Source organism: Monopterus albus, unplaced genomic scaffold (genome assembly GCF_001952655.1).
Source record: "Monopterus albus unplaced genomic scaffold, M_albus_1.0 scaffold4.1, whole genome shotgun sequence".
Taxonomy (NCBI): domain Eukaryota; kingdom Metazoa; phylum Chordata; class Actinopteri; order Synbranchiformes; family Synbranchidae; genus Monopterus; species Monopterus albus.
In genome coordinates this window covers 6,546,507-6,557,391 of record NW_018127884.1, presented here as the reverse complement: position 1 = coordinate 6,557,391, position 10,885 = coordinate 6,546,507, and the positions used below count along the sequence as shown (strand labels likewise).

Genomic DNA, 10,885 nt, shown 5'->3' with positions numbered 1-10,885 from the left:
CCCGAGATGTAAAACGCAGTGGTATAGAAATAGTTTTGTCCCTGCTGCTGTTATAGAGTTAAATAGGCTGTAGTAATATATTGTAAGTAATTTTAGGTTTTCTTCAGATGTTTTCTTTCTTTTATGTCTTGATTGGTGGAGCCCTGAGTACTTTTATTACGTTCGGTGTAGGCGCCAGGTTTTATTTTATGTGTTGTTGTATTTTATTCTTGTATTTTGTGAATGTGTCAAGGATGTCACTTGATCTGACTGCAAGACAAATTTACCTACGGGTATAAATAAAGTAACCTAACCTAACCTAACCTAACCTAAGTGATATAAGACCTTTAGGGACAAACAAAGTCTGAAGCTTTGCTTTTTTCAGGTAGACTGAAAACAGAGGAGCCATTATATCATTTATTTTATTTCATATGACTGATATATTTTGGCTTCTGTCATTTTTAAATGCATACAAATTAAGACAAAATAAGACCTTCCAACTTCAAAGCAGAGGACACTTTCCTGCACATCTCCCTTGATGCAGAAAATGCAGGTGACACAGTTATCTGGACATTTTCCTTTCCAAGTGCTAGACACATTTAGTTCCATGAACGAGGCAGCTCAGTCTATCACAAACACCTTCTGTAAAAAGATTTGACTGCCCAATGATCAACAGACTGAGATAATATTGAAAAAGTGCTAAATGACTTAGGCCTGCAACAAAACTTATTTTACCAAAGAAATCTAAACCTATGAAAACCCCTAGAGACTGTACCTGGTGAAGGCTGATACGACTACACAACCAACTCTTCTAGAAAAACCGAGGATTTCTTGATTGCTTGTTTTTTTTTTTTGCCAATGAAACAGTTAGCAACTGCAGATGAAAATGAGTTTTAAGCGAACTCTGGTACAATACATCAAATGGCAACATTTATGTTTAATATTGTACATGGTCCTTTACAAATAAAAGTTTGACATAAAAAAAGACTATTTTTCTACATAAATGTCATTAGTAAAAATAATCCTAATTACCGTATATATGTATATAAAACACAACAGACACCATATGTAAACAAGTAGGAGTAATACAAAGGTATTAAAAACTTGACTTGCTGATTCACCAATCACATTTAACAGGAGTTAATACAGTTACACCTAATTTGATAACAAAAAAAAATGTTTTTCTCTTGGAAAGTTTCAAGAAGAAAAGGCCACTTAAAAATTATTGTCCTCATTTGTCTTCTGCCTCTTTAGCTCCCGCACTGACCTGAAACCTCTGACAGCTAACACGGCACCAAAGATGAAAACAAACACTCCCAGCACCCCAAAGAGACCTCCTGCGATATCAGCACCGGTCAACTTGCAGTCATAGCCCTGGTGACCTTTGCTCTTGTACATTTGCTCTCTCTCCTGGCAGACAGGATTACTGTAGATTTCTTGCAGCTTAATAAAGTAGAAGGCCAGTGCGGGGATGTAGCCCAGGCTGATCAGGAAGTTCAGCAAAGCCTCACCCAGTAGCATAGGGGGCCAGCGGTAAGGGACTCTGAAAATTCCCAGGCCAAGCATGGCCAAGGCATAGATCATTAAAACCCCACCGGTGGCCATGGTGAGGGCGTATACAGGCCGCTGGAGCTGATGGAACTGCTGATCCAGCTGATTCACCTTGTCTGCATCAGCTCCAGTGAAGGCACCTGCTCCACCATAATAATAATAGTAGAGTCCACCGAGACTAGCCAGGTCACGGTAACCCCCATTGTTGCTGTATGGCACTCCGGCACAGATGATTATAAGCAGATTCACAAACATTTCCATAAGCTGGCAGAGACCTGGGAGACACAGGATGAGCACAATACTGATATGAACCTATAGCAACATGAAGCTGTGAGAGCAGAGCTGAAATCACAATTTCAGAATCAGCTTTATTGGCCAAGTGTGTCAGACACACGAGGAATTTGATTCTGGTACAGCGGCTCTCAATGTGTATGTACATATCCCCATGCAAGGGACAAGTAAACAGTTGATAAGTTGATTTATTCAGTGGCTAATCACGCTAGAATGTCAAATATTTGCTGTTTGCGGCTTCTCTGATAAGTGGATATGCTCTACTTCTTTGTCATATATACTAGTAATAATGTGAATATCTTTGGGTTTTGGACTTTTGCCTGGATAAAACAAGATATGTAACTACAAGGGATATTTTGACATTTTCCTGACATTCTATAGGCAAAAAAAATCAGTAAATTGAGAAATGATCAGCAGATGAATTAATAATCAGCAGCCCTGAATGCAAATGAATGGTAACAGAATCATTTCTGTGCCTGTTCCCAAGAGTCCTTAAAGAAAACATTCCATAGTAGAATGGTCAATTTAAAAACCTACTAACAGGCAACTAACATTTCACAGATGAACCCTAAATAAATATACTTGCCTCTACTGCTTACGATATATTTGAGATTGTAAAGAGTTTGTGTGTCTTGTGGCTCATAATACTCCACTGAAGAGTGATACACTGATGTCTCTGTGGACCTACAAAACAAATAACAATACATCATTTTACACAAAACTGTCATTAAATACACTGCAAAACCCTGCCTCATGCAATCTTCAGTCTGTGTGAAAGACATGAGAGTGAGTGCAGGGCCTAGTTTTTATAAAGTATTTGGTCCCTTACAGGCTTGAGGGCCTTCCACGGCTGCGATCTCTGTAAGCAGGCGGATCCCTTTCTCTCTGCCTGTTGTGCCTGGCCCTCCTGTCATCAATAGGAGCACTCCTGTCTGTGTCTCTTGGCTTTTGGTTGTGATATCTACTATCATATGGAGCGTGGTCCCCATTCTGTGAATAGTCCCTATCTCTGCTCCTGTGCCCTGCATATTCATCACTCCTCTGGTGGTGTCTTCCCCTCTCTGGCATCTTCCTCTGCCTACAAGAGAAGATTATGGACATGAATCCTATTACAGACTCTAATACACAAAGTGGATCATCAGCCTGCAGCTCTGTAACTGATACTGTGGACAGTAAAGCAGTGAGGAAGATTACTTAATAAAGATTAGATTAATTGGCAAGGAGAGGTAAAGGATCAAAGACAGAGGCTTCTTCATTCAGAAAAAGGCTAGTCGAGCAACAGGATTTTGAGACCCACAGACTTCCCTGTAGGACATTCTGATCATACTTAAGGAGAACATAATGCTAATAAATTCAACCAGACATGTACGTGATTACATATAATTTCACTTTAGTATAGACTTATTGTTTAAATTGCTCACAATTTATATCGACGCAACTGTATTCCCTGTCGTAAGGTTTCCCTTTCACGTTTTAGGAAGAATAGATACTGTGATAATGGAGATCTAATTAAACAAACAAACGTAAAAGCGAAACGATCGTAGGCTCGTGAATAATACAAAGGTACTCTCTTTAAATACAAAGAACATTAGTTCCGTCTTTTGGCTTCTGTGCACTTCATGGCCTTGCTTTCATTTACGTCGAGAAAATAACAACGCACCTTTCTCAGCTTCCTGTGTTTGGGATTTCTTTCCCTCCTGACACACCTGTGCTGTGCCACGCCCACTAGCTTCGAGCTACTTTCTAATTTCTTGGGACAAATAAAACAGCGACATTTCTATCGCTATTCTAAAGCTTTTAGGTGTCTTTTCCGACGTCACAATAGCTTACCGTGTATTGGATGTTTAGATTATGAATATACAGTACAGTAGCCTATTCTATTGTAGGCTGTAGGAGCGTGTTACTTTATTAGCCTAATAGTCTTTTTTTATGTCTGTCTTGTTTATGAAAGAATAAAACCAGTCACCGAGATTTATTTCATTGGTTGGCTTGACTCAAATATTATAGGACACTATCAGCTTTACAAATAAAAATCATAAATTGCATTTTTAAAATAACTGATTTCAATCACGCTCAACTTTTATAAACAAAAAATGTGCGATTCATTCCCCAACCCGGACGTAAACGCACAGAGCACACGGTCACGCTTTAATCATCATATACATCTAAGTATTTCCGGCAAGGCATAGAAATATTTCAAAACAAATGTGACTTAAAAGTGCGATCAATGTAATTGAGGTCGAGTTGTCAAAACAACTTTGGACCATGGTTCAAGGTTCAAACTGAAATCCATTAAGCGTAAGATAATTCCCCACTTCCACTTAAGTTTATCTTACTTCAGTAACCTATCTATAAATGTAAACTGTCAGTGACCATTACTAATCGCTACTAAATGGAGCAACACTGATTATTACACATTTCCCCCCATTCATTTAGTACCTTCCCAGCAAGGCTGGATTTCCAGCCAAAGCAGGCAACTGACCCAGGGCCTCAGGACTTCAGTGTTCACAAAGCTCTGGGATTACTATCAGTTGTTTGTGCAAATGTAATTTGTTTATTTTGTTTGGAAATATGTCCAATTCGAAACATTTTCAACAAATATGAAAAGTCAGGTTGAAAGAGTCAGGCATGGACAGATTATAGGAAAATGTATCCTTGGGCATAGACACATGACCGACCCCCCCGCCCCGCCTCTCCTCTCCTACACAGGAGCAAGGGACCCATGCAAAATGAAAATGGTTTGTAGCTTTGCTATATCTTCTTGTGATTATTTTGCCCCTCACCTTTGTAGACATTTTTTAAAACTCTCTGTAGCTGTTTCTTGTGTCTTGTATATTTTTTAAATTATTTAATTTTTTCCTGTTTTGTGGTTCTGTGTAGTTAACCTTTGTTGTTGTCTCCTTGTATCCTTTTTGTGTTGCTTGCATCTGGGCAAAGATGGAGACTTTTATTGTGAAGAGCAAAAAGAATTAACCACCGGAAGTGTTTGCCGTTATTCCTTGTACTCACGCTGTAACTACAACCAACCGACCGCGCGCTGGCTTTGCTAGCAAGCGAGGAAGATGCTAGATAGAAATGGCGGTGACAGCAAGGCGATCAGCATGAAGTGCTGATGCTTTACATGGGTCAAAATTTGCGAGTGCCAGGACAACGTTGGGAAAATGACAATGACTTCGGAGTAGGACATCTTTTGTAACTGTCATTACAAACCTGCAACAACTTCCCGGGAGAGTTTTCATCTTGTCAGCGGGGGAGAGAGAGAACCTCACCGGGAGCATGGCTTCTTACAGCAACCAGGTAGCTAAGCTAGCTGGCTAGCATTAGCCAGCATGACAACTGTTGTTGCACGCTGTATAACGTTATTTATAGACTCACGACCGCACCTCATATGGACAATAGTTTGACCTAAAATAGTGTCATACTATAGTAGAAACTTAGCTGCATGTTGTTATTTAAAATATCTGGCTAGTCGTGTCATTGAAAAGTGTAAGTACTGAAAAGCGCTTGCTAATGCTCCCCCACCCCCCCCCCCACCCCACTGAAACACAGCCAGCGTGGTAGCTAACAGGGCCTAAGGGTTCTCCATTCAAATGAGATAGCGGTACTATCTGCTGCAATTTTTGTGATATGACAGCCCAGATTAGCTAAACAACATTTAGGCGTGCCTAATCTCAGGTTCGTGAGTCTTTTATGTAAAACCCCACAAGTGTCACGTGTTATTTCATAGAGAAAAGTGACCAAGAAAACTGCTGCGTGTATGCATGGCCCACCTGCTAAATGTCTGCGAGAGGCCTTGCCCGAGCCTACATTTTTGTAACTGTTAATAACTAGTCTATAAGTAGTTTTGTTCTGTGCAGTTAGAAAGCATCATGACGGGTTTGTGGGATGTTTTGCACATGGCAGTTTTCTTTTTCGAAGCTGTTGTGGATTAGGATTCAACAAATTCGTGCTGTTCGTTAGCTTCCAACAAAGTAATAGCTTTGCACAGGTGGTAACTTATAGTCATGCGTCGCAGTCAGTGCGCTAGCTGGTTAGCTAAATACAAATGTGACTGTGTGGGCCTTCTTTGACAGCGAAGATGTATTTGATATGGAAACCGTTAAACACAGGATTGAGCGTGCATACTGCTAGAAGAGAGTGCCGTTACACCACCAGTCTACTTATGACTTAGATTTTAGCACGTTTTGTGTCATTTCAGAGGAAGTTAGCAGTCATGTGGGAAGACACTTCTGGAAATCTAGCTAATGTTAAGCATGCGAGGTATGAGGTTTCTAGTAGTTGACTGAATTAAAGTTTAACTTGAGACAAAAGTCCACGCAGTGGAAAATTATGCTAGGTATAGTTAATCATTTTCAAACTGTGGCTGACAGTTCAAGAAGCGGAACATGGCTAACAACCATAGGAGGGGAAACTTCACTAAAGATCTGATTCTGCATGCTTTCACACTTCTTCCTGGCCTTATAATTCAGTGTTTCTATTGGCTCACTGTCCCGCAAAGTGAAAGCTTAAGGGGGAAACCCTTATCTTCTTTCAAGCACACTGGTGGGCTTATTTGTAATTTTTAAAAGAATATTTAATCTGTCACATAAATCACCACGTATTTAATCATTGATATTGAACTGTCCTACCCTGACAGGGCTTTTAATATTATTTTCTGTATAGATGGCATAGAATGAATAACATGACGCAGAGTTTTTAAATAGTTTAAGTACACACACGGCTCCACCTTAACAGTTGCCCAGTGTCCTCAGGCAACCAAATTTGGACTTCTGTCAACTTTGTTTTTTTGTTTTTTTTTTGTCTGGTTGCCTGTTTTGGAAACCATTTTACTGTGTTACATAAACTTATTTCAAATGCTCGCCCTCTTTATAAAATACCATGCAGTCAAATGACAGTGTTGCTATCACAGTGGTTTATTCCATGAGTAATGACAAATGAGTGGAATAAAAAGCACAAAAGTCCATAAAACTGTAACATTAGAGCAAATCGGTGAAAGAAAAGTCGTTAAACTGGTGGTGCAGCCAAATAATCAGAAGCAGAACAAGATTCCAGTAGCATATGGGGTAACACTCTTCTGAGTATTTAGGTACTTCTTGAAATACTTAACACTGTTCTATATTTGTATCTACACATGCTGGCAGAAAAGTACAACAGCTGACAGTAATATTTTGCTCATTGTAACATTTGTTGTCAGTGTGGCTATAACATGTATTAATAATCCTCCAGAAGCTCCTTTTACTGGATAAAAACTACTGTTGATGTGGATATACATATGGACCCAATATCAAATTGAAATGAAACTTAGCCTTATCAGTTTGATGCAGGCATCTAGATGCTGTAGCATTTATTGCCAACATAGCTGCAACATATTTCTTATGCCTGGAAATTAGTTGTCTTCCAGAATCTAAATGCAAAGTGACCATTTTTTGTTTTCAGGTAACATTTCTTTATTACATTGAACATGAAAACTGTAGTTTATTCCTCTCAACTTATCAAACTAGTAGATATGGCACATCGTCCAGACCCTGAACATTAATGGCTAACTGATTAAAATGCAGTCACATTGATGTTTCGGTAAACCACATTAGCTGTGTTGATTGCAGTTAAGTCACCCAATGTAATGGCATGGCTATTAGGTGCTTTCGCAACTTTGAACTGTTATTACAACATCCTCTTTATTTTTGTAATGGCTCTTTATTTCCTCTGAAGCATAAATCTGTAAATTGGATTATAATCCTCACCACCCTTTTGTGAAAATTACACAGGATGCACAAAGAAATCACTTAGCTGATTTGCCTAAAGTTTTCAATATAGTCACTAGGAATGGGACGATGTGACGTTTTCACGATATGGTGTGTAAGATTTGATTCAGTCATGATCAAACAAAGTTCAATGTTTGACTAGCTTCAGAATGCTTGTACTTTGTTCCTCTTAAGTAAAGAACAACCAGATATATTGACTTCTGTTCTGTTAGTCTATCTTATTTACAAAAAATATGGAGTTGCTGGTGGAGACTGCATGAGATATTAATGGACAAAACTGTACATATTGACATTTTTGTATTGCAGCATATTGAATTTCCAAATATTGTCCCATCCCTAATAGTCAGGCAAAATTCATCAAAGGTACACCAGAAATGTAGCTACAAGTTCAGTGGCATTGGCGCTTTGGCCATGCTACTTAAGTCCAGACCAAAATGTCTCAACAACTGTTGCTTGCATTGCCATTAAATGTGGCACAGTAGTAGTACAGTGCATCCAGAAAGTATTCACAGCGCTTACCTTTTTCCACATTTTGTTAGGTTATAGCCTTATTCCAAAATGGATTAAATTCATCGTTGTCCTCAAAATTCTACAAATACCCCATAATGACAATGTGGAAAAAGTTTTAGAAATTATTGCAAATTCATTAAAAATAAAAAAACAAATCACATGTACATAAGTATTCACAGCCTTTGCTCAATACTTTGTTGAAGCACCTTTAGTACCAATTACAGCCTCAAGTCTGAGTATGATGCTACAAGCTTGGCACGCCTATTTTTGGGTCGTTGTCCTGTTGAAAGATGAACCGTCGCCCCAGTCTGAGGTCCAAAGCACTCTGGAACAGGTTTTCATCAAGGATGTGTCTGTATTTTGCTGCAGTCATCGTTCCCTTGATCCTGACTAGTCTCCCAGGCTGCGTCCGAAACCGCCTACTACCATACTGTATAGTAGGCGAAAAGCAGTAGGCGAGGCGAGTAGTATGTCCAGATTCGTAGTATTCCAAAAACAGTAGGCGAAAAGTACCCGGATGACCTACTGCTTCCGGTTGGATTTTGCAGTGTGCATACGATGGACACTTCACTATCCCATGATATGATGCCCCGGGAGAGGAGTTATCCAACGAAGAAGACGCTGCTATGAAAACGTATGTCACGTGATGTATCAACATGGCGGATGTAGTACGTCTGAATCTCATTCATACTACCAGGCTTCATACTATACAGTACCTACTGTTTTAACGGTCAGTAAGTAGGTACTTCATCTGTTTCAGTACGTACTGTCACAGTATGCGGTTTCGGACGCAGCCCCAGTTCCTGCCACTGAAAAACATCCCCACAGCATGATGTTGCCACCACCATGCTTCACTGTAGGGATGGTGTTGGCCATGTGATGAGCGATGCCTGGTTTCCCCCAGACATGACGCTTGACATTCAGGCCAAAGAGTTCAATCTTTGTTTGATCAGACCAGAGAGTTTTGTTTCTCGTGGTCTGAGAGTCCTTCCGGTGCCTTTTGGCAAACTCCAGGCAGGCTGCCATGTGCCTTTTACAGAAATTTTTCTGTACCCTTCCCCAGATCTGTGCCTTGATACAACCCTCTCTCGGAGATCTACAAACGATTCCTTTGACCTCATGGCTTGGTTTGTGCTCTGACATGCACTGTTAACTGTGGGACCTTATATAGACAGGTGTATGCCTTTCTAAATCATGTCCAATCAACTGAATTTTTCACAGGTGGACTCAATCAAGTTGTAGAAACATCTCAAGGATGATCAGTGGAATCAATGCATCAGAGCTCAGTTTTGATTGTCATGGCAAAGGCTGTGAATACTTGCGTAAAAATGCGATATTTTTTTTGTTTTGTTTTTATTTTTAATACATTTGCAAAGATTTCAAACTTTTTTCACATTGTCATTATGGGGTATTGTTTGTAGAATTTTGAAAACAATAATGGATGTAATCCATCTTGGAATAAGGCTGTAACCTAACAAAATGGAAAAAGGTAAGCGCTGTGAATACTTTCTGGATGCACTGTTTGACTGTTAACATTAGATTAGATTCAACTTTATTGTCATTACCCATGTACAAGTACAAGGCAATGAATTGCAGTTTAGCATCTAACCAGAGGTGCAATAACAGCAGTGCAGAGTGTGCAGTATCTACAGTATCTTTAGTCAGAACTAACATTTTGGTGATTTCCATTATTTTTCTTTTTTGTGTCTGGCTTCCCTACAGGTCACCTTTTAAATTTTTCCAGCACAGATTTTCAACAAGACTTGTGTACATCTCGTCAGTGATTTCCCACTCACCTGAGCTGTACCTTTCATTTTTAGCATGTTACACTAATGTTAACATTTTATAGTTCATCTGGAAATGTGCTAAAATGTTAGCATGCTACTTACTATTGAATTTGAAAAGCTTATAGTACATAAAATTTTCATTACAAATGACTCCACAGATTAATTTTTAAGTTGATTGTATGAAAAATTGAATATTGTAACAAAGTATATTGTTTTGCAGGGCTTTTGTAGTAGACTGTATTGATTTTACCTAGGTATTACTAATAAAGTGGCAGCTCATTGTGTGTAGTACTTAATGGGGAGTGCTTTCGGGTTTATTTACAGAGAACAGCGGGGGGGGGTTCACCCAGTCAGTTTAACTGACATAACAGCACAAATTGTGCTCAAGATAATTAATATCAGGAGGGTGGGGATGGAAATTGTCTTGGCAATACCATCCTTTTATCTTCTAAGCCTAGAAAGAATGAGATATAAGCATAATAACACTTTTTACTTTTATAAAGGAATTCCTCAAAAACTGTAGGCTTACATTACACATTGAAAGGGAATGCCTAAAGTGTCAGATAAGAATGGAGCAACCTTAAGACTGTTCTGTTCAAGAGATGTGGACTGTCAAATACATCTTGTGCACTTGTAACAATGCCCCTATGTCATTTTAAATAGAAAAAATAAAAATGAATGCAGTTTAAGAAGTTTAATTTCATTCAATTGCAACAGCCTAACAATCACATAAGAACAAACATTAAAAATTCATAAGTTTATTTTTGTCCTTGTATAACAGTAGAAGAACGATAATATTTAATTCATCTTGTCAGTCCCACCCAAAGTCACAGTTGCCACATGTGACAACCCACCCCAAAGAAAATGTGACAGGCATCCACAAATGGATTTATTTTATATTTTTTTTGCTAAGCTGAAGGTAACAGCTAAGAAAAAAAACTATCTAAACTATAGCTCCTTTCATACTTTTTAATGGTCGTAATTGTTTTATTATAAACCCACTGT

General features: G+C 38.9%; 2 protein-coding genes across 7 annotated transcripts in view; one reads left to right on the top strand and one right to left on the bottom strand.

Moving 5' to 3' along the window:
- Window positions 1–882: 882 nt before the first annotated feature.
- On the bottom strand, window positions 883–3,955 carry marveld3 (MARVEL domain containing 3). Of its 3 annotated transcripts, none has more exons than XM_020605506.1 (4): window positions 3,652–3,955; window positions 2,651–2,899; window positions 2,408–2,505; window positions 883–1,805 (listed from the first exon to the last, which is right to left on the bottom strand). In XM_020605506.1, the coding sequence occupies exons 2-4, from the start codon at window positions 2,887–2,889 to the stop codon at window positions 1,195–1,197; spliced, it is 948 nt and encodes a 315-aa protein (XP_020461162.1). In that variant the 5' UTR covers window positions 2,890–2,899; window positions 3,652–3,955; the 3' UTR covers window positions 883–1,194. The 3 variants fall into 3 exon arrangements, with proteins under 3 accessions (XP_020461162.1, XP_020461153.1, XP_020461145.1); XM_020605497.1 differs by lacking the exon at window positions 3,652–3,955 and adding an exon at window positions 3,482–3,642; XM_020605489.1 differs by lacking the exon at window positions 3,652–3,955 and adding an exon at window positions 3,243–3,468.
- Window positions 3,956–4,791: 836 nt separating this feature from the next.
- usp10 (ubiquitin specific peptidase 10) overlaps window positions 4,792–10,885 on the top strand; it is a 25,984-nt gene continuing 19,890 nt past the window's right edge. For 2 of the 4 annotated variants that reach the window (XM_020607135.1, XM_020607128.1), the window contains exon 1: window positions 4,792–5,118. In XM_020607135.1, the coding sequence (XP_020462791.1) occupies window positions 5,098–5,118 (21 nt within the window). In that variant the 5' untranslated portion in view covers window positions 4,792–5,097. The remainder of the gene's footprint in view (window positions 5,119–10,885) is intronic. The other 2 variants (XM_020607153.1, XM_020607144.1) reach the window with 1 other exon arrangement.